Source organism: Cervus elaphus, chromosome 13 (genome assembly GCF_910594005.1).
Source record: "Cervus elaphus chromosome 13, mCerEla1.1, whole genome shotgun sequence".
In the NCBI taxonomy this organism is placed as follows: Eukaryota; Metazoa; Chordata; class Mammalia; order Artiodactyla; family Cervidae; genus Cervus; species Cervus elaphus.
Genome location: NC_057827.1, coordinates 16,497,220 through 16,521,973, shown reverse-complemented (window position 1 = coordinate 16,521,973; position 24,754 = coordinate 16,497,220). Strand labels below are relative to the sequence as shown.

General features: G+C 38.1%; 1 protein-coding gene across 5 annotated transcripts in view; it reads left to right on the top strand.

Annotated features, from left to right (window-relative positions):
- MCTP2 (multiple C2 and transmembrane domain containing 2) overlaps positions 1 to 24,754 on the top strand; it is a 254,511-nt gene that overhangs the window by 190,010 nt on the left and 39,747 nt on the right. For all 5 annotated transcript variants that reach the window (XM_043921524.1, XM_043921521.1, XM_043921523.1 and 2 more), the window contains one exon: positions 24,384 to 24,506. In XM_043921524.1, coding sequence (XP_043777459.1) covers positions 24,384 to 24,506 — 123 coding nt within the window. The remainder of the gene's footprint in view (positions 1 to 24,383; positions 24,507 to 24,754) is intronic.

Here is a 24,754-nt window from a genome sequence, read left to right as displayed (position 1 = left end):
TGTCCTGCCGTGTAACCTGCAGGATAGAGGAAGATTTAAATGCTTGCAGTGCAAGGAGTTTATTTGACTTCCTCTCTTTGCTTTCTTTTGCATATTACAGTGTTGTTTACACACATGTGCTTTTCTCAACAAATCTATTCTGAAGTTCATATTATAGACAAAGAGCATCCAGTACTTTGGAGGTCATCCCCCACCACACACACACACACATCCATATAAGACAAATTCACTTTCACGGAATGAACTCTGTAGCTTAAGAAAAAATAATAAGAGAGTGATGAAAGATGATTTTCCTGAAGTCTAGAATCACCCTTAAACCACACCCCCCCCCCTCTTAAAGATGCAGGAAATACTGCTATGGATTATAGTGATTTTCCTGCTTTTTGCTTGATTACCTTCCAGTGTCGGAGCCAGTGGACAGTAGTGCTAATGAATAATGCCTTCTACGTGGATGATACCTATAGTCACACACATGCAGTGACTAAGAGATCAAATATACTGGCTAAAAAGCCTTAGGGAAGCATTATGTGTCTGAGGTCTGATCTATTGTCTGGGAGGTCGGAGAGTGTTAATGCACTCTGCAAAGATTACACTCCCTCTCTAATTGCTCCAACACTTCCTTAAAGGATTGAAACAGTCAGGAAAGGTGATGCTCCTTGTCAGGTTTTGTCTTCCGCCTGCAGTTGAAGTTTATCTGTCTTTCCGCTGAGACCACTAGATCAAGTAGCCTCGCCAGTGTCAAAGGCATAAACTCTGAATTAAGAGTGAAAGCAATGAGAGATGTTATTTACAGCTCCATTATGACTTGCTCTTTAAATGCTTTGCATTCCATCGCTGGTGTTTACATTGTGAAAACGACAGCATATCCGTGTTCAGAAAAGGGGGGCTGAAAGAAGTCCAAGGCTTCACTTTGACTTTTGATCAGATTTGTTTTCATAATCTTTTCTCAATGCCATAAGGGCCAGTGTGGCATTTTGCATTGAAGTTATTTCCGGTAAAGACAGATGTAAATAGTGGACTTCAGCATTTCCTCTCTGCCGCTTCCCCCACCAACACGTACACACATACATACACACTTATGAAATACACACTTTGAAATACTTATCTTGAATTAGGCACGTACAAGACTGACCCACACATAGACATGATAACTTTGTCCAGAACATTATTGGAAATTTCATATGTTGTGCAAACGTATTTTTAAAAACCTCACCTTTCTGCATTAAAGAATGCTTCCTTATTCTTGTGTGGTGTCCGAAAGCTGAGATCATAATTTTAATCAGACTCTGTATCTCTTAGATTGCTTTGATTTTAACTCAGCATTTTCTAAATAACACTGAAAAGCTTAAAGGAACCTTTTACCAATTCTTCCATGATGTGAGTGCATGAAATCCTAGGATTCTGTATGTTGCAGGCACCATATTGCACTCCTTAAATTCATAGTCAGCCTTGCTGAAGGAGTGGGGAGGGCAAGCTTGCATTTCACCCTGAGCATTTTCTGCCCACTATATAGATACAGTTGCATCATTGAGAGATAAGAATTCCGCTTAGATCAGTTCAGATTGCTAATATATGTGGCCTAGAGCTTGCAATATAATATTTATGTTGCTTCCAGAAGAGACTTGGGAAGATTCCCTGTAAATCGAGATGGTAGTCTGAATAATGGCTGTAGATGCATTTTTTTTTTTTTTTTTTTAAGAAATCCTTGTTTGTCCCACGGGACTTTCACACTTTTCAGCTGACGGCACTGTATTTTACTCATATTGTGTAAAGCTGTCAGTGTATGCGTTACATGTGTCTCCTGAAGCCTCCGAGCAGATGACGAGAACTATTGCTCCAGGGGGGAAAACAGCATTCGAATCAATATCTTCAGGAGAGGATTTCTCCCGGGTCTCCCGTGCCTGCCTCCTACGTGGACTGTCCCTCACACTTCTTCTTGTATGTTCCCTTGCACTGTTGGTAGATTACACTGAATGTTTCATCTGTATATAAAAATTAAAAATTCAAACAAAAATCTGGCCCACATGAAGAACAGGCCCTTTGGGCATATGGTTCATTATGCATATTCGTTTAATTACTAAAACACTTGGGATGGCTTTCCTGCCCTTGCTTTCAACTTGCAAAGTTGCATCTCTTCTCTTGCACAGAAAATGTAGCCTAGGATTGTTTTGAAGGAGAAAAAAAAAAAGAGAAAAAAAAAAGGGTGTGAGGCGGGGGGGAAGTGCCTTTGAAGAAATTACTAGAATTCACCAAAAGGAGGTATGATGCTCAGTATGAAACCAATGGGAGTCAGAGTCTATCTCTTCTTCTCTCCTGTTTTCATCCCTTTCTCTCTCTGATTTCTCCCACTGGCCCTGAAGGCTAGCTTTACTGTGGTTGGTTTATATGAACGCAAGCAGGGCAGGAATGTAAGACTAAGGGTTCAGGTTTCAAGTACATTCCCTCTGAGCGACTCGAGTCTCATGATGAAGCTGTCTAAGTTTTATTGGTTAGAAAGGCCGTGCTGTGAAAGTGTGACTTTAATTGATTTTTCAGGGCAAACAGGTGGTGATGGTTTAGACATGCCCTAGCCTCAATGCCACTCCTAATTTGGAGCAGCGCATATAATAGCTTTATTAAAATAAACAATCTCCTGGCTTCGCTTTTACCTGAACATCTGCCTCTTGGATTTTAAAGGGCCTTTTAAAATAGTTTCACTCTGCACTTAAATGAATCCGATCCTGAAAAAGCTGAAGAAGACTTTTAATTTTCTATTTGTGTCATCAAACTTATTATTTTTTGTTTGAAAGGAAAAACATTGAAATTCACACGGCATCTCTAAATAAGATCATGCTTGTTTTGGGAATATTGGTGCTTATTTTGGGCACATTTGCTTACATGATGCGACAGATTTTAAACGTAAGAGGCCAAAAATTGAATTTGTATTTGCTGGGCTTTGATTTGAGCCATTGTTTTGGTGGGCAGAAGCTTGTTGAGTGTGAGTGGTATGTGTGTATGTATGAGAGTGTGTTTGTATGTATGAGTGTGTGTGTATGTTTGAGGGTGTATGTATGAGTGTGTGTGTGTGGACATACATGCTGAAAGACCATATTTTAGGTTTCTTCCCAGTTTATAGTGATGCCCAGTGTTGTCAGAAATCTGTTTGGATTAAAATAAACTCAGGACTCCTGAGAGCATTTTTAAGGGGAAGGAAGATCCAAACTTGGCATCCTTTTTATTGTTAGTGGCTCTGAAACAAGCACAATTTTCTTTCTGATTAAGCAAATAGGTAGTTGATCCGAGTAATGGGAGACCATCCAAGACATTCTTATTCCATTCCCTAAAGAAATTGTCCTTTGCTATAAAGAGCATCGCTCACTAATCCCTGCTGGAGGCTTTCCGAATTAAGGCACCTTAGTCTATTTTAAGCACATTGAACACGTACAGAGCTATTGCAGGCTTAATGTGAATGTATTGCAACCCTGATTCATTTTAGTGCCAGAAATAAAGCTGCAAGTGGAGGAACTTAATACAGAGAACTGCTTTATTCCATCACTGTGCTCATGCTAATTAGATACACTTGCGTTATCACCTGGAGCACTTTTCCTGTATTCATTCTGATCCAATCTTTCTATGAATATGAAGGAGTAAGTCTTCAGTGCTCAGTTGAAGTTTCTAGTCACAATTACAGCTTGATGTTCATGTGAGCAAAGTCAGCGAACACTTGTAGAGAAAGCTTTGCCCACTTAGAGTACAATTAGAGCCCCACTGACTCCCACCGAGGGTGCCCACGTGCCAATATTTACGCCTCTGAAATGAGTGAGACACTTAGCGGTACATTTAATATTTTTTCTTGACCTCCTTGAGATACCCAGATTTTGGGGGAATAAATAAATGTGTGAGGATTTTTTTTCCTCCCTCCATTTAATCAGAGCAGATATTTTGCTGATTGCTTTGAAATATGTGTTTACCAAAATCAGACTTTCCACTGCTCAATTACCAGCTTTGGCAAAAACGCATAATGAGAAGTTTATTATCTGGTTCTAGATATGATGACCATTATGGAATTATCATTCTAGGGGGAAAAGCCAATAGTTACAGCACATTACATGGTTTTTTTTCTTTCACTTAACTTAGTGCTTTTCTACTTTTAAAACTAGTTGTTCTGCCTTTCTGAGTGGTGTGGGGATTTTTATTAGGCTATGGGGACTTGTTTGACTTGTTCCCATTTATGTAGAATCATCAAGAAATGTAAAGTGTAGTGTAGCCGGTAACATGATGGGATTTTTATAAATACTTTATATTTAAAAGAGGGAAAAGATGATGTATTTAGTAAGAAACGTGTGCATAAATGCAAGTTAGAATTTTTTTTTCGTGTTTTCAGAAAAATCCCATTACACAGTCAAAAGGGGAAAATGAATGTTAACAAAAACTCTCTATCTAGAAAAAATACAGTCTAAAATACAGTCTTTAATTCATATTTAATATTAATACAATGTGGGCTTTCTATGTAGAGATGTCCTCTTAAATCAGAATGGAATAAGTTACATTCTTCATAGAAATATTCAGTTAATGTAATTGTGACATTGGCAGTTTGAAAATTACATGCATTGTTTATTTAAACAGTTATAGAGGATAATAAAAGCAAGAAACACATAATACAGATATCTTTCTACAAAAGTATTGATAATAAACTGCCCCTTGTGATTATTCTTACCCAAAACCAGAGTTAATTGATGGAGTTTTGTCACTAAGATTAGACAAGGTAAGACACCCAGTTTGATTTTTCTCCCAATGAACTGACCAGATCATTGCATGTCTTGTAGAAATAAAGACAATACCAAACAAGCACCATAAATGGTGTTTTCCAGTGCCCAAGAAAATAGGCAGTTAATCAGTGTTGATCTGGTAAACTTCCTTGGTGTCTTGGGCTTCCCTGGGGGCACAGTGGTGAAGAATCTGCCTGCAATGCAGGAGATGCAGGTTTGATTCCTGGGTCAGAAAGATCCCCTGAAGAAGTGCTTGACAACCCACTCCAGTATTTTTGCCTGGGAAATCCCATGGACAGAGGAGTGTAGTGGGCTACAGTCCATGGGGTCACAAGAGTCAGACCTGGCTTAGTGACTAAACCATAACCACCACCTATGTGTATTATGGTAACCTAAGCATGACATAAAGCCCAGGTTGAAATAAAAAGGTTTTATTAGAGGACAGAGGAGAAAACTGAGGGTCTGAGCAGGAAAGGACATTTTGAGGTTTGCCAAAGTCGTTCTTCTTTGGTTGGTGCTATCTTCCTCTTTGCTCTTTCTAGGTGGAGACTAGACTGGGAAGAACAAATTCTCTCCTAGACCACTGCTTCCTTCCAAAGATGTAGACTTGTTTTTCTGGTCAGTCTACCATAATTTCTTTCCCTAGGTGTGTTCACCTCTTTTACATTTTACTACTTTATTAGTTTTCTACTGCTACAAGTTACCATACACATGAGTGGCTTAAGACAACACAAATTTATTATCTTCCTCTTCTGGAGGTCAGAAACCTACATCATCTCACTGCACTAAAATCAAATGTTGGAAAGGCTGTGTTTAACTCCGGGAAGAGTATGTTCCCTTTGCTTTTCCAGCTTCTAGAGGCTGCCCTTGGCTCATGGCCCTTTCTCCCATCATTAGATGCAGCAAGGGCACAAGGTCGAGTCCTTACATGGCATCACTCTGACCTCGCTTCTGCCCCCACGTCATTTCCTGAATTTCTTTTTCTGACTCCATCTTCCACTTTTAGACTCTCTAATTATATTAGACTCAACCAAGTAATTGATGATGATATCCCTGTGTTAATGTCAGCTGATCAGCAGCCGTAACTCCATCAGTAATCTTTATTCCCCTTTGCAGTGTAACATGGTCACAGGAACTGGGGAATAGGATGTGGATATCTTTGGGGTACCATTATTCTGCCTACCACAGCCTGTTATGACTATCTTCTATTCATGTTGCTTTCTTGTAGATAAGGGTTTCTGAAGCAAGTACTGGTTCCTGGCATAGAAATTAATTTAGCATATGTTTGGGAGGAGGGGGGAAGAGTTTATATATTATGGAATTTTAATCTGAGATTGGCTGGGAGAACTGTAGTTACAAATATATGGGAGTCACATGCGATTAGTAACTTGAAAGATTGTTGGTGTTTATGACTTGCTCAATCTGTTCCCCTGTGGCTGATAGTATGTAGCTGGTGGTGTTGGGGTGGGGTGGGAGGGTGGGTCAGACAACTAGCAGGAAGCTGTGTCCCTCTCCACACAGCAGATTTTGGATATCAGAACCCCAGCAGAGAGAGGAATAGATGGGCTAAGGGGACAAGTCTATATTCTCAGTAGAACATCCTTCAGCATCCCAGAAAAGTGATTTTGCCCATTTGCCTTGGCCATTTCTGTTTCTTTATAGAATTTTTCTGTTTCTCATTTCCTTACCCCATTCCCATCAGTGTTACCCTGATAGTATCCTCCTGTAGTGCAGGAGATACGGGAGACCCAGGTTCAATCCCTGGTTCAGGAAGGTCCCCTGCAGGAGGAAATGGCAACCCACTCCAGTATTCTTGCCTGGAAAATTCCACGGACAGAGAAGCCGGGCAGGCTATAGTCAGTGGGGTTGCAAAGAGTCAGACACGACTGAGGACATGGCACACACATACACATTTCCATAATTAAGGGTACGTCACTACTAGAACTAGATAGTTAAATATCTGGTCTTATTATTATTATTATTCTCTTTAAAAATCTATTAATGAATTCCCACTTAGTTTAGGATCACATCTTCAACTTACTACCATGACATACAGGTCTTTTCACAAACCGGCCTATGTTATCCTTCTCAGTGCCTTGTTCCTGTGTCTCGAGGAAAGTTCTATCATCGTGAAAAGCTCATTTGTATTACCCCTTAATGTTCACACACCCCCAGCTGTAGCCCTGGCAACCACTTTCCCATCATCATCACCATAATTTTGTCACTTCTCGATTGTCATATAGAAGGAATCTTATATTAGATAACCTTTGCAGATGCATTTTTTTTTCCACTTAGTGTAATGGCTTTCAGATCCATCCAAGTTGCATGCATTAGTAGTTCACTCCTGTCTTGAATTTTTGAAAAATCAGAGTACCGGGTAATAGCAAACCTAACCCTAATCTCACATGAAAACAGCTGTAGTTGGAAAAGAGTTGCAGTCTGAGTACCCTGGTCACCACCACTCCTTCTGGTCTGACACCCGGGCTTCCTGTGCTTTATAGTTCACCCTGACCCTCGTGGGCACCTGGGTCTGCAACCCTTGACAGAGCTCAGTCACTTCAGTCATGTCTGACTCCTTGCGACCCCATGGACTGTAGTTGCCAGGCTCCTCTGTCCATGGGCTTTTCCAGGCACGGGCCCTGGAGTGGGTTGCCATTTCCTAGTCCAGGGGATCTTCCTGACCCCACATCTCTTGCATCTCCTGTATTGGCAGGCGGGTCCTTTACCACCATGCCACCCAGGAAGCCCCCTCGTTCACTTACACCCAGCTTTAAAAGTGAAAACTCTTACTGCTTTAGAAGGCTGCCCCTTCACACTTCAGAATCAGCCTCTGCCTCTTTACTACTGAATCCTTCTTCCTTTATCCCCAGAAGTAATAGTGACACTGAATGCTGTCTCATTTATTCATTGTGGTTTTACCACTTCTGCATCTGTCTTTGAACAGGGTAATTCAATTTTGTCTGCTTTTTAAGATTTTATAACAGAATCATGTAATACTTTTAGATCTTTCTCTGTGACATGCAAATCAATTCACTCACTTTTGACCTGCATCCATGTGATCAATATGTGACCTTCAAGTATCTTCATTCTATATGATATTTAACTTGGTATGTAAGTTATTTACCCATTCTACTCTAGAAGCACATTTGAATTGGTTGCAGGCTTGGTTGGGGGTTTTGATTGGTTGGTTGCTAGTATTTTGGCTGTTAAATGAAAAGTGTTTTTGTAAACATTGGACATTTCGTCTGGTGGACAAGTGCCAGGGTTCAGAGCAGTGGTTCCCAGTGTGTGGCGCCCGGAGGGCAGAGTCAGCATCACCTAGGAAATTTGCTGAAGTGAGTTTCTGGGGCCCCACCCCAAACCTGCTGAACCAGGAACTTGGGGTGGAGTCCAGAGATTGATCCTGTCTATACCAGTCCTCTGGCATTTTTCCTGCATGCTAAAGTTTGAAAGCCGCTACTCCCAAGTTTATACCTAGGAATGAATATGCATATTATCTGATATACACATTCTGCTTAATTAGTTGCTGCCAGCCATTTCCCAGATTACTGAACCATTAGCATCCAATGAAAGTTATCAATGCTCTGCATCTTAGAAAACTCTTAACATGCTGTAACTTCAAAATCATGTCAATCCGATGAGTTAAGTCACACTTTGGTGTGATTTTAACTCCCATTTCTTTCATTACTAATAATATTTATAAGTTTGGGGACTTTTTTCTCCTTTTGACTAATTTTCTCCCCCCTCTTACCTTTTTTATTGATTTGTAGAAGTGTTTTATATAATCTAGATAGAAATTGTAATAGAAATATCTTCTCCAATTTTGTGGCTTGTTTTTTCCCACTGTGTTTTTTGATGAACAAAATCCTTATACTTAATGTCAAATTTATTAATTATTTTTTATATGGCTTGGGTATTTTATGTCATTACTGAGATAAAATGTCATACATGTTGTTCCTAGCCTAAAGTTCATGAAGATGCTCTTTACATTATTTATGGTTTTACTTTTTATATGAAATTTTAAAATCTACCGGTAAGTATATTTCATTTTTGTATTCTGGATACCACCTGATCCAGTACCATTTCTTAAATATTCTGCTTTTCTTCAGAGATCTACAATTCCACAAGATCATAAATCAGGTTACCTTATATAGGTGGACTTGTCCATACCATTTACTGGTCTCTTGTCTACACCTGTACCAATGTTACACAAGCATCATTTGAATTTAGCATTGTCCTTCCCAATTTGCTTTTCATCTTCAAGAATGCCTAGGCTCTTCTTGATATTTTGCTTGTGCACATAATAGAATTGACATGTTGTGTTTCATAGAAACAAAGAACAAGACCAAACCAATATGGAAAATTAAGTCAGAATCACAATTATTGAGTTGGCTTTCAAAATCACACCATTGAAAAACAACAGCAGAAGGAAGCCAAATTAACTAGAAGTAAAAATAAGAGAAAAATCACTGAAGTAGAATATATGTGTGAAAATGAAAAGGAATAATAGAGTATTTCCTGGCAGTCCAGTGGTTAAGACACCACGCATTCACTACAGTGGACGCAGGTTCAATCCCTGGTTGAGGAACGAAGATCTGTATGGCTAAGATAAAATAAAAGGAATAACAATTAAAAGCTGTCTCTCAAAAACTAACAAAACAAGTCACTTTTCTGAGAGTTTTCAATGTACAAAGAGTACACAAATAAATTACAGCAGGCATTGAAGGGGAGATATTTCAAATGAGGCAGAGATTAAACACAAAGAGGATATTATGAAGTTTTATGCTTAAAATGATGAAATATATATGAAAGAGGTGAAACTTGTAGAGCAGTGTATCCAGTGACTGAAAAAGAATAAGAACTTGAATAGTTCTGTACCCACTAAATAATTCAATCAGTGGTTTAATGTCTTAATCAGAAAACAAAACATAGGCCCCAGAAACTTTAGAGACAAGGTTTTAGTAAACATTCAAGGAGCAGATAAATCCTATATTATACACATTCTTTTCAGCTGTCTTTTGGCTGTTTTCTTTTCTGGTGAAAAATCAGTTACCATTTAGATTGTTGTTCTAAACAAGATTTTTTGTTTACAAGAGTAAACATGATTTTTTTTTTTTTAATCTCACTATCTGCCTTTCCACTTTCTTTTGGTCGTGAATTATGTGCAGTTTTACTATGAACTGCCTGCATGTGATTTTTTCCCTCTTTCATCCTATTTGAGGTTCTTTAAATCTGCAGCTTCACAGCTTATATGTTAGATTTTTAGAAATTCTCATTCAATATCATTTATAGCTTTTTTCCATTTCTCTCTTATCTCTCTTTTTCTGGACTCCCAGGTTTTTATGTATAAATTAAGCCTTTATAAATGTGCCGTGTGTCTTTCTTGCTATATTTTATTATCATGTTTATATCTGCTTTAAGTATAGGTATTTTCTACTAATACTCCAAATCACAAATGCTCTCTTTTCTGCTCTGCTGTTAAATTCATTTAGCAAATTCTTCATTTCACTTATCTTTTAAAAAAATTTTTTTTGGTTTCCATTGGAGTCTATTTTATAAATCCCAGTTCTCTTCTGATATTCTCCATAGATTTTTTAAAATCCATTTTCAGGTATATATTAATATGGTATATATGCATATATGAATATCCATATATATATATTGCATTTGCTATGCTGTGCTTAGTCACTCAGTCGTGTCTGACACTTTGCGACCCTATGGACTGTAGAACCCACCAGGCTCCTCTGTCCATGGGGATTCTCCAGACAAGAATACTGAAGTGGGTTGCCATGCCCTCCTCCAGGGGATATTCCCAACCCAGAGATTGAACCTAGGTCTCCCACATTGCGGGCAGATTCTTTACCATCTGAGCCACCAGGGAAGCCCATATATATTACAAATTATGGTACAAATATGTACATATTAATCATGGCTATTTAAAAATTTACATCTGGTAACTCTAACATCTAAATTAGCTTTTTGTTCTCATTGTCCATTTTTCTCTTGATTTTTGGTCGTTGCTTTTTTAATCCTGACCATTGTAATTACTTTTTAATCAAATACTGGATAAAATTTATTAAAACACTTTAGAGGATATGGAATGTGTTATTTTCCACCAAAGAGAATATAGAGAAGGGAATGAGGGTCTAGCAAATCAGAGTGATCCAATCAGGGATTGAAATGACCCAAGGTAGGATTTCAAGCATCTTGAGGACTGGTTTATTTTGGTTTTAACCCCATGCTTAGTGCATAGTCCTTCAGGAGTCTTAATAAAATCCTGTAGTGTTTACCAGACCCCTTCTTTCATAAGGGTCCCTAGCCTTCAGTTTTTATTCCCCAACTCAGTGAGATTGCCAAAAACTTTTGGTTCTCATTTTCTGCTTGGCCTTAATTTTTCATCCTAAGCACACGTGCTTTAAACAGTAAATTTCTCAAGGAGATATGCATTTGAATGTCTGCTGTTCCTTTTGTTCCTCAAGTTCTGGCTGCCATAGTTCCCTTGCACCCCAGTTTTTACCTCCCTAGATTATTAAGATTGAAGCATGTTCTAACTTGCTCCTGTGTGCTATGTCTTAGACAGTGAATTGGCAAAAATAAAATGTAACAAAAACTCTAAAGAAGTCAAAGCAGTGGCAGACTAAGATGTACCTTTCTACATTTGCCTGTTATCCTTGATCTTGTCCCTCAGACCCTGGGTGCCTTTGTTCCCCTCGAATGTCTTCAGTTTGTGTAGATAATTCAGTTTTCACAGTTGTTTGGTGGGTGGAGGGGGTTCCATTTGTTTTTCGTGGGTGATGTTGTTTTATGCAGAAAGAATGAGATAAAGCTCAGCTCCATACTGAAAAGCTGGTTTACATGTCTACTTAACATAGAGGCTTAACAACAAGGGAGTCTTAGAATTTTTTAAAACCAACCCATACCTTTCCCAGTTTACAGACATTTGCTGTCCCCATTTTAAATTGTTTCAACACACCTAAATTAAACCTTTCTAATAAGTCCATGTTTATTTAGATTGGTATGCACGTTTACTATTGCTTTTGAACACATACATTCTCACATTCAGCCTTTTGATGCCAGAAACGGTTTTCCTTTGTCTTTGAAATAAATCTATTATATGTACTTTCATGAGTGAATCTTCATGTGATAAGCACTGCTGGCTCATGCTTTTCTGAGAAAGTCTCTGCTTTACTCTTAAGACAATTTGCTAGGTACAAGTTTTTGAATTGAAAGGCCGAAAGCGTATGTAAAGTTTTTCTGCTCTCTTGTTTCGCTTGTTGCATTGAGATATAAAGTCACTCATATTACTTTTTCTTCACAGGTGAATTGTCTTTTCTCTCTAGCTGCTTGTAAATGTTTCTGCTTTTCTTCCCAAGTATTTTTCAATTCTACCGTGATATTTTTAAGCCCAAACACCTCTTTATTTATCTTATTAAGGGTTTATTTGGATCTTCCCATTTGATACATTTCAACAATTCTGGAAAATCCTCAGGCATTTTATCTTCATATATTGCCTCCCTGTTCTCTCCTTAACTCTTTGCCCCTTCAACACCCATCAGGTGTTGTCTTAGACCTTCTTGTTGACATCTTCCATGTCTTTGACCGTTCATATATCTGTATTTTTGTTTCTGTCCTATACATTCTGAAGAACTTCTTTGGAATTATTTCTCAGTCCAGTAATTTTCCTTTCTGTTAGTTGGTTCTCTTCTGTTTTTAACCTGTTAGTTAATAACAACCACTGTGTTTAAATTTTATCGTCTCCACTTCACATTGTTTCTCAGCCACAATGCAGCCCAGCTTCCATGGTCCATTTTTTGAACCACTTTATTTGTGTATTGGCTGTGCTGGGTCTTCGTTGTCTGTGCAGGCTTTCTCTAGTTGCAGAGACCAGACACTCTCTCCAGTTGTGGTGTGTGGGCTCCACGTTGCGGGGCCTCCTCTCGCTCCAGGGCACACGGGCTTCAGTAGGCGCAGCACGTGGGTCAGTAGAGGACGCCGCCGGGGCCTGAGAGCGCAGGCTCAGTAGTTGCAGCACATGGGCTTAGTTGCTCTGAGGCACATGGGATCTTCCCACAGCAGGGATCGAACTCGTGTCGCCCTGCATTGGCCGGTGGATTCTTTACCATTAAGCCACCAGAGAAGCCCTCTGTGGTCCATTTTAGAAATAATTTCTTTGCCTTCTCTACCTTCATTATACTTGATTAGCAAAACCTCAGCTAAACATGGGTAGAGGAAAACAGTCAGTACCTCCTGACATCTATATTACATTTCTTTGAGCCATTATCCTCTCTTCTGGACTATTTTATAATTTCTGCCCTACTTTTCTAATAACTTCTCCCTGTCCTCACTCAGATCATGACCATGGTTGGCACATGTGCCAGTTTACTGCTGTTTTGCCCCTGCCGTATCTACCTATCCCCCTACCAACATCTGTGCCTGTTATCTTCTGCTGTCTGTCCTATAACTATGAATCACTGAATTGTTGCTTCTGAAATATCAATAACCTCAGATATGCAGATGAGACCACCCTTATGGCAGATGGTGAAGAGGAACTAAAAAGCCTCTTGAGGAAGGTGAAAGAGGAGAGTGAAAAAGTTGGCTTAAAGCTTAACATTCAGAAAACTAAGATCATGGCATCTGGTCCCATCACTTCATGGGAAATAGATGGGGAGACAGTGGAAACAGTGTCAGACTTTATTTTTGGGGGCTCCAAAATCACTGCAGATTCTGACTGCAGCCATGAAATTAAAAGACGCTTGCTCCTTGGAAGGAAAGTTATGACCAACCTAGATAGCATATTAAAAAGCAGAGACATTACTTTGCCACAAAGGTCCATCTGGTCAAGGCTATGGTTTTTCCAGTGGTCATGTATGGATGTGAGAGTTGGACTGTGAAGAAAGCTGAGCACCAAAAAATTGATGCTTTTGAACTGTGGTGTTGGAGAAGACTCTTGAGAGTCCCTTGGGCTTCAAGGAGATCCAACCAGGCCTTCCTAAAGGAGATCAGTCCTGGGTGTTCATTGGAAGGACTGATGCTGAAGCTGACACTCCAATACTTTGGCCACCTCATGCGAAGAGTTGACTTGTTGGAAAAGACCCTGATGCTGGGAGGGGTTGGGGGCAGGAGAAGAAGGGGACAACAGAGGATGAGATGGCTGGATGGCATCACCGACTCGATGGGCATGAGTTTGAGTAAACTCCGGGAGTTTGTGATGGACAGGGAGGCCTGGCGTGCTGCGGTTCATGGGGTCACAAAGAGTCGGACACGGCTGAATGACTGAACTGAACTGAAGACCAACTCTCCGTCCATATGCTGGATCACACCCCTACCCCATGATTCAAAAATATTGTTCGAACTCTTCTTTCTTCTGCCTCCTACACCATCATTTTTTTCCCTCCCTCTCTCCCCTGGTCCTTGCTACATCCTCTTCCATCCTGTTTCTCTTTTATTTATTAGGCTGTGCTAGGTCTTATTTGCAGCATGCAGTATTGTTGATCTTTGTTGTGACATGCGTGACCTATTTTTTTAGTTACAGCATGCACGATCTTGTAGTTGTCGCAAGCAGGATCTTTAGTTTCAGCATTCGGGATCTAGTTCCCTGACCAGGAATTGAACCCAGACCCCCTGCATTAGGAGTGCAGAGTCAGCCACTGAACCACCAGGGAAGTCCCTCTCTGCTCTTCTTTATAACAGACTTTCACAGAGTTGTGTAATCACTGTCTACAGTTCTCTGTTCTTTCTTAAACTCACCCTCATCTGATTTTTGTTTTATCACTCTAGTCAACTGCTCATTTCAAATCACCAGGGACCAGTTTCCAGTGACCGTCTTATTTAGAAATTTATTTTTAAGTAAAAGTGTCTCAGTGTTAGTCGCAGCTCTTTGTGACCCCATGGACTGTAGTCCCCCAGGCTCCTCTGCCCACGGGATTCTTCAGGCAAGAATACTGGAGTGGGTTGCCTGCCCTCCTCCAGGGGATCTTACTGAGCCAGGGATCCAACACGGATCTCCTGCATTGCAGGCAGATTCTTTATCATTTGAGCCGCCTGTTCTTGCCCTCCTCTTTAAAGATCTTTGTTTATCTTGTTTCCTAGGACAGCACAGTCTCCTACACTATCTCTTTTGCTCTGACAGCTCCTCAGTATCCTTTTCTGATTCCTTTTAATCTTCTCCAACTCATAAATTTGTACTTTTTGTACTTTTCTAGGGATCACTACACTTCTGAGCCGCTTCTCTCTATGATTATTTCCTTGTCAAAATGAGCCAGTCTGAAACCTTTAAACACCATCTGGATGCTGATAATATGCAAACTTATGTCTCTAGCCTTAGCCTCTTGTCTGAACTCCAAACCTTCTATCCGTTGTCTACTCTTTGTGTCCACCCAGATGTCAACAGGTGCCTCAGACTCCCCTTCTCCAAATATGCTCTTCCACAGACTTATAGCTCCATTAATGAATCCGTCCGCTCTTGCAGTTTGTCAGGCCCCACCATTTAGTATTATCCTTGATGATTCCATTTTTATAGGCTCATTCAAGTTGTCTGAAAATCCTCTTGGTCTACTTTCTAAATAGAGTAACATGGCCACTTTTCGGCAATGGCACTGCCATCAGCATGGTTCTAAGCTACAGTTAACTTTCACCTGGATCATTGCAATAGCTTTCTAAATGAAGCCTCTGCTGCTACCCTGTGTCTTTGTGGTATGTTGCGATGTACCAGAGTGATATCTGAATCACTCCAGAATCACAGAGCTGTATGCACAACTTTCTGAGAAGCTGTCATGTAATATTCCAAATTTTTTGCAATCAAATATTTTGCCAATTTTTATTGAGGTGTTTCCATACCAAGTTGTAGAAATTCTTTATATATTCCAGATACATGTTCTCTTTCCGTACATGTATAGAAAATATTTTCTCCCATTTTGTGACTTTTTTCATTTCTTAAGTGTCTTCCGAAGAGAAAAGGGAAGAATAATTTTAATAGTTAATTTTTTTCACTTATTTACATTATTCTGCTTTTTGTGCCCTAAGAAATCTTTGACCTACCCTTCCTTATGCCAGAGGTTTTTCTCATAATTTTTTCCTAGATGTTTTGAAGCTTTAGTATTTAGTTTTAGATATTATGATTTATTTAGAGTTCATTTTTATCTGTGGTAAGGGAGAGTGATTTTTTTTTTCCATACATATATTCAGTCATTCCAGGGCCATTTGTTGAAAAGACTCTGGTTTCTCCCATTGGATTACCTTGGCAATGTTTTTTTATTTTTTTACTAGAGTATATAGTTGCTTTACAATTTGTGTTCGTTTCTGTTGTACAACAAAGTAAATCAGCTATATGTACACATATATAGCCCCTCCCCCTTGAACCTCCCACCCACACCCCCCACACCCCCATCCCATCCCTTTGGTCATCACAGAGAGCCGAGCTGAGCTCCTTATGTATACAGCAGCTTCCCACTAGCTATCTCTTGTGTTCACGGCAGTGTATATACGTCAGTGCCACTCTTTTCAGTTCATCCCAACCCACATTCCCCTTGTGTGTCCACAAGTCCATTCCATACGTCTGCTTCTCTCTTCCTGCCCTGCAAGTGGGTTCATCGGTACCATTTTTCTAGATTCCATATATATGCATTAATAAACGATATTTGTTTTTCTCTTTCTAACTTACTTCACTCTGTTTTTCTTTCTGACTTAGTTCACTCTGTGTAACGGACTCTAGGTTCATATACATCGCTATAAATGACCCAGTTTTGTTTCTTTTTATGACTGAGTTATGCTCCATTGTATATATGTACATCTTCTTTATCCATTCCTCTGTTGATAGACATTCCATGTCCTAGTTATTGTAAACAGGGCTACAGTGAACATTAGGAACATTGGGATACATGTATCTTTTTGAATTGGCAGTGTTTTTAGAAATAAGTTAATTATATATTGATATATGTTGATTGTATTTTCTGTTCCATTACTGTATCACTTTATAATAAACTCTATTAGGTAAGCTTTATTTTTTAAAATTGCTTTGACTGCTCCATCAAATAATATTCCCATATATAATATTCAGAATCAGCTTGTCAATTTCTACAAAATTGGGATTGCTTGCTTCTGAGGATCGATTTGTGGAGAACTGTCATGTTAACAATATTGAATCTTAAAATCCATGAGCTAGTGGCATTTCTGTACATTTCTTTAGGTATCCTATAATGTTCCTCAGTAATACTTTATAATTTCCAGTGTAGTGGTCTTGGTCTCATTTTGTGTATTTTATTTCATTGTATTTTATGGATTTTGATTCTACTGTAAATGAAAAATCTTAAGTTTTATTTTTCAGATTTTTGCTTCTGGTATTAAAAATAGAATTGATTTTTAAAAAGTAACTTTATACCCTCTGACTGCTGCATTTAATTGTTATTTTTAGGATTTGCTTTGTAGATTCCATAAAATTTTCTATGTAAAAATCAGGTCATCTATAAAAAGTGACAGTTTTGCTTTTATCTTTTCTGATACTTATGGCTTTTACTTCATATATTTTCCTTTATTACAGTGGCTAGAACATATAATTCAGTACTGAATAGGAGTAGTGAGAGCAGATATACTTGCTTTGTTCCTAATTTTAGAAGGAGATGGTGCAGTTATCCTCGTCATAGAATCATTTTGTCTGTTCTGTAACTTCATCTAAATGGAATTATATAGCTTGTGCTCTTTTTTGTATAAGACTTTTTTCACTCAATGTGTTTTTGAGACATATTAATATGGCTGCATGCCTAAGTGTTTTCTTCTTAGTATGTATTTTTTTAAAAAATCAGCTTCACAAAGCATAATTTATATACAACAAACTGTTGCCAAATATGATCAAATATGGTAACTATAAGATTCTTGTTAAGTGTCCTTTATCAGATCAAGGTAATTTTTCTTGTATTCATTGTTTGTTAGTAGTGTTGAGTTTTTTTGTCAATTTTATTTCCACATCTATTGAAATAATTGAATGTATTTTCTCCTTTATTCTGTCAATATGGTGGATTATATTTGTTTTTAATGTGAAATTAATCTTACATTCTTGGGCCATATTCTCCTTGATTACACTATGGTATATGTTTTGTGTGTATTTCTTGATTTGATTTGTTATTATTTTCTTAAGGATTCTTGCATCTTTGTTCCTGTTGCATGTTTTCCTATAACTTATTTTGTCATAGTGGCTTTGTCAGGGTTTCATAGGGTAAAACCAGCTTCATAAAATTAGTTGTGAAATATTCCTTCCAGTAGAATGTTCTTTCTTCTTTGAATGTTTGATAGAATTCAACAGTGAAAGTATTTGATTTTGAATATATCTTGATGGAGACATTTGTTCAATTTTGTTCAGTTGTATGTTTCAGTACATTTTCCCTTGTTTAAGAGGTAAGACTTTTTTTTACTTTGCCACAGAGACATTCATTCTATTCTCATCTCTACCTTTTATGCTTGCAGTGTTTATTACAGTAACATTCAATGTAATTATTGATGTACTGAAATTTGGTTACTGTTTTATTATTTTGTATTTGTCTGCTGTGTTTCTTGGCCTTCCCTAGTGGCTCAATGGTAAAGAATCCACCTGCAATGCAGGAGATGTGGGTTTGATCCCTGGAGAAGGAAATAGCAACTCACTCCAGTGTTCTTGCCTGGGAAATCCCATGGGCAGAAGAACCTAGCGGGCTACAGTCCATGGGGTTGCAGAAGAGTTAACATGACTTAGTAACTAAAACAATGTATTACCATGTATTTCTTGATTTGATTTGCTATATTTTCATAAGGATTCTTTCATCTTTGTTCTGTTGCATATTTACCTATAATTTATTTTGTCTTAATGGCTTTGTCAGTGTTCCATATCAGGGTACAGCTGGCTTCATAAAATTAGTTGTGAAACATTCCCTCCAATAGAATGTTCTACATTTCTTATTCCTGTTTCCATCTTCTCGTCTTTTAGAATTCTGTTTTAATTCATCTGTTGGCTTTTTATCTATTCTCTGTTTGTTCTTTGGTGATTGTTCTAGAGATTAAATATACGTGTGCAAGTATGTTTGAGTGTGTGTGTGTGTAATTTCCACTTAACTTTTGACACCCAATTTGGGATTAATTTTTTCACCTAAAACATAGAAATATTGCAACTCATCTAAGTCCATTTGTCCACCTGTCCCTCCCCTCCTTTTTCTTTCAGTTTTCACATGTCTTGTACTACATCTAAATACATTATAAGCACCGCAGGAATGATGCTATAAGCATAGCTTTAAACAATCATATGAGTTCTAAAGGAAGTAAAAGAAAAACTTGTCTTGTATATTTACCTATGTATCTACCACTTCTGATGTTCTTCATTTCTTCCTGAAGTTTGAGTTCCATTAGGATTCCTTTCCCTTATTCTGAAGAAATCCTTTAGTTTTATTGTTGTTCACATATGCTGGTGAAAGATTATTTTAATTTTCACTTATCTGAATCTTTATTTCACCTTCACTCCTGCAAGATATGTTCATTGGATATAGAATCCTGGGTTGACATTTTTGCTTTTGCTTTTACCTAGCACTTTAAAATTGCTGTTGTACTTCTCCTCGCCTCCATGGTTTCTGATGTGAAATCCATGAACATTCAGGTAGTTAAGCTCTTGTACATAATGTGTCATTTATCTTTAGTTGGTTTCAGAATTTCATCAGTTTTGTTTTTCAGAACTGTGATCATGACACATATATGCATGCATGCATGCTAAGTCACTTCAGTCTTGTCTGCCTCTGTGGGACCCTGTGGACTGTAGTCACCCAGGCTCCTCTGTCCATGGGATTCCACAGGCAAGAATACTGGAGTGGGTTGCCATACCCTCCTCCAGGCATGGAGGGGATCAAACCTGCATACTCTTAAATCTCCTGCATTGGCAGGCAGGTTCTTTACCAAAGAGCTATAGTAAATAGTTCTTTTGCCTGCCAATGCAAGAGATGCAGGTTTGATCCCTGGGTCAGGAAGATCCTCTGGAGAAGAGATTGGCTACCCACTTCAGTTTTCTTGCCTGGAGAATTCCATCGACAGAGGAGCCTGGTGGGCTACACTCCATGGGATTGCAAAGAGTCAGACACAACTGAGCAACTAATATATGGGTATTAGTATATAATATATATATATATATATATTTATTTTCATAAGCCTGATTTTCTTTGAATTTATTCTGCTGGAAGTTCTCTAGGAAGTGTTCAACCATTAGTTATTTACATATGTCTCTAACTTCCCTCTTTTTCTGAGATTCTGAATATCTATATTAGAACTTTTGAAATTATTCAGTGAGCAGTAATAGTCCATTCATTTATTTTCATACTATTTTCTGTCTTTCAGGTAAGGTGATTTCTTTTGATATCTCTTCAAGTTCCTTAAGTTTTTTTTTTTAAATTCTGATCCTGAACATACTTACTGATTTTTTTTTTTAGTTTGAGATATTGATTTTTTAGTTGGACATTTTCCCTTTTATTATTTTGTGCATTTATTTACTAACTTATTTATTATGATGTCATTTTCCTTCATCTCACTGAGCATATTTTTAATAGGTAGTCTGAAGGTCTTGTCTGATAATTTTAACATGTGCGTTACCTTGAACTTGACATCTGTTGATTGCCTTCTCCTTGATAATGATTCCACTCTCCTGACTGTGTATGTCAAGTGATATTGAGTTGTGTCTTAGACAGTAAGAGGATTATGTGGTGAAAACACTGAATCATCCTACATTGTTTCAGATAAGCTTGGTTTTGTTTTTTAAGGAAGCATTCACTTCTGTTAGACTCAAACTGGACATTCAGTCACACCTGCCATGAGTGGCAGCCTTGACCCCAGTCCAGAGGCCTCTGAGTCTGGTCCGTGTGTGTGGTGGTGGCTGTAGCAGAGTTCACGTACAGAATCTGGTGTTTTCCTTCGCTGACTCTCCCCTCCTGATGTGCTTGTGTGTTCTCTGGCGGCCCTGATCGTCACTGACTCCGTTGCCTACATCCTTCACAGGCATTTAGAAAACTGGCAGGTTTTTCTGTTGAGTTTTAACCAACTGGTGTCATCTCTGTGTCTTCAACTCTTCTTGAGCGAAAGATGCAAAAATTATTCATGTGGCCCCATGCAGATCTGAGTTCTTGGCCCAAGGTTTCAACTCCTCTGAGAAATATATTAACTTTGTTTCATACTCTCAAATACTTGGTCTCCCCTCCAGTCCTAAAGGGTTTCTGTTTTTGCTAGATGATGTTGTTAAGGAACTTAATCCACCATTAGAGAAGTAAAAATTATGCATTGATTTTAAAAATGTTTATAGAAGTACTAGTTTCTCACTCTTAAAGAATTTCAAGTTCTTTGAATGAGAACTTTTTTTTGTAAAACACTTTCTGGACTTACTTACCAATATGATAAACAAATATGATAAACGAGGTGTTTGTCTAGCATAGCCATCCCTCTAGTTTTGGTTCATGTAAAAGTAATTTTGTTGAAGACATTATATAAATAGTTGATAATGAGGAAAATAAATTAAAAATATGTTGTTTCCTATTTTGTTCTTAATAGTTTTAGGTCAGCCTCTTTTTACTTGAAATTATATTTTGCAATTTGAAAGAACAACAAAATTCCACTTATCCAATAGATAGAAATTAAGAAATAGTAACCTTTTAGAATATAATTAAAACCTCTAATCTTAAAAGAACTTTAAGAACAGGGAAAAGGAAATAGGTAACAATGAAGAAAATTACTAGTTTTACATAGTAGAGAAATTGATGTACTACTTTCTCAACTTCTCTCTCTGTTGTTCACAATAAAACAAAACATGACAAAAAAGTAAAAGAAAAAGAAACCTTTAAACACCTAGAAAATTAGAGGAGTATACATATTATTAAATAATAAAATTGGTAAATCCCATCCAGTTAATAAACTGGAAGATATCAGTAATGTAATGATCTTCATTGATTCAAAGAGTATTTCAAAAATTCTATACTTGCTCATTAAAAAATGCACAGAGGTTTAGCACTAGAAGAAAATATAAATAACCTATAGATTGGGGGGCTAAAGGAAAATGTCATGATTTACAGTTTATAGGATTTTACACACCAGATCTCCAAAACGATGTATTTTCAATTCCCTACAAGTAATAAGAGGGCTCAGAAATAATGTGAAAAACATATAAATCAGTGTTCCTGTAACTAGAAGTAAGTAACCAACTAAAGAATATAAATTTGAAAATCATCCCATTCATAATAGCATCAAAATTCTTAAATTACTTTCCAAAAAATAATAAAACATATGCAAAATCATTATGTAAAAAAAAGAATGAAAAAGATGAAGTTCTGAGTATATGGAGAAATAAATATTCCTTATAATTCAGAAGGTCAATATCAGGGTGTCAGTTCTCTTCACACTGATAAGTATGTTAAAGGCTCTTCTAATAAAATTTCACCAAGAATTTTACAAACTGTTTTACAAATTTACAATTTACAAATTTACAATTACAAATGTAAAATTACAAATTTTACAAATTTACAAACTGTAGAATGTTACAAACTGATTTTTAAATCCATGTGGAAGGATACAGTCAAATAACAATCCAAGATAATTTTAAAAGTGAAATAATATCTACTTATGTACTCAGATACCATCTGATTACTGAAAATGAAAATGTTAGTCACTCAGTTGTATCCAACTCTTTGCGACCCTATGAACTGTAGCCCACAGGGCTCCTCTGTCCATGGGATTCCCCAGGCAAGAATACTGGAGTGGTCCTGGTGAAAGAACAGTAATGTAATTCAGTAGAAGGGGTTAGAGAGTCTGTATGGCTTCCCTTGTAGCTCAGTCAAGGAAGAATCTGCCTGCAGTGCAGGAGACCCGGGTTTGATCCCTGGGTCGAGAAGCTTCCTTGGAGAAGGAAATGGCAACCCACTCCAGTATCCTTGCCTGGAAAATCTCATGGACACAGGAGCCTGGTGGGCTGCAGTCCATGGAGTCGCAGAGAGTCGGGCACGACTGAGCGACTAACGCTTACTTAGAGGGTCTGTAGACAACAGTCATGGGAAGCTGATGTGTGACAGAGTGGGAATGCAGAATCAGTGAGCAAAGTATGGAGCCCTTCAGTAATCCAATTCTAAAAGTTGACTATACTCAATATTTTGTAATAACCTATAAGGAAAAAGAATCTGGGAAGAAAAAAAAAAAAGTGTGTGTGTGTGTGTGTGTGTGTGTAATCCTGAATCACTTTGCCGTATACCTGAAACTAATACAGCATTGTAAATCAACTATGAGGATGAAGTTCAAATTGGGTGCTTGTTTCTACCTCTAAACCAAGAGAAGGAACACACACACTCACACAGTTATCTTTTGAAAGAAGAGACAAGAAATCACTTTATCACCTCAGGGTACCATAGATTTCTTAAGTAGAACACAAAATATTAAAGGCAAAAATCCTCAAGTTGAAGATTAATATATTTGCATTAAAAAATAAAACCACTATTTCATCCTAAGTTTTCATTGGTAAGAGAATATCATGGAAAAATTGCAAAACATTCATTGTAATGGGGTACCATATACCACATGAAATGAATATACTTGATTTATATATACCATCAATAGATCTATATAAAATGCAGTATTAAAAAGTTCCAGAATGATCTCAAAATTTTGACACTGTTTATTCTAATTGAAACCTTAGGTCTCCTCAAGTGTTAAAGATTCACACTGATCATCATTTTCTTGTGGCCATCTAGCCTCAAAATTGGAAGATTTTAAGATTTTTATGGATAAACGACAAGGTCATACTGTATAACAGAGAGAACTATATTCAATATTCTGTGACAAGTCATAAGGGAAAAGAATATGAAGAAAGAATACATATGTGTATAACTGAGTCATTTTCTTGTACAGAAGAAATTAATATAGCATTGTACATCAGCTATATTTCATCCAAATTTTAAAAAATTTTAAAGAGACTTCAGAAAACTAAAGTTTTTATCCAAAGTATTTGAATTTTTCAGCACTGGCAGCCTGCTTGAAAAGGAATTATCCGCTCTGGGGCTTCCCGGGCGGCAGTAGTAATAAAGAATCCACCTGCCAGTGTAGGAGATGCAAGAGACGGGGTTGGATCCTGGGGTCAGGCAGATCCCCTGGAGGAGGAAATGGCAGCCCACTCCAGAATCCTCGCCTGGGAAATCCCGTGGACAGAGGAGCCTGGCGGGCTCCAGTCCATGGAGCCGCGAAGAGTCGGGCAGGACTGAGCCATGGAGCACAGCACACGGCCCTAGTTCAGATAAATCTCACTCTTGGTAAAATTTGGCCTGTAGCCTCTTAGTGACCTTTGGATTTTCCATGCTGTGTACTTTACCTATATTCTGGCGTGCCAAATCCAGCAGCAAAAAACTAAATAAGGTTGGTAGAGTAATGAGGTTTCCAAATATGGGAACTCTATTCCAGAGTGTGATGGGCCAGCTCATTTCTCTGCCTTCCTTATTCTGCTACTAGTTCTAAAACTGTGCTAATGATCGTGTGTGTGTGTATATTTTAATCTACTTGGAACTATACAGAGAGTCCTGGGTTTAATCTCCTGAAGTCAGTGAGTAGGAGCTGAGGATTGTCCCCATACTGTTTTTGCAAGCAATCATTTGCTCTTTGTCTTCCAATCAGGTGTTCTTAGTCACTGTCTGGAACTTTGAACTCTACATGATCCCTCTGGCTTTATTGCTCCTCTTTGTCTACAATTCGATCGGAACCGCGAGAGGGAAGGGTGGCAGCATCCAGGACAGCCAGGTGAGCCCAGATTCCAATAATTCTGACATTTGATTAGAAAAGAAAGTGTGTTACCAGTAAACCACCACCACCACAGCATGACCCGATCCACTGCATTTGAGACTGGAGGAGCAATACTGCTCATGTATTCACGTTACAGGGAAGATACTCATCATGTGTAATCTGGAGTCTTCCTTCTAGAGACTCTGTGTTTCTGTGTCTGGGCCTGCCTCCTTAGCTTAAGTGAGCCATCTGGTTTTTCGCCAGCA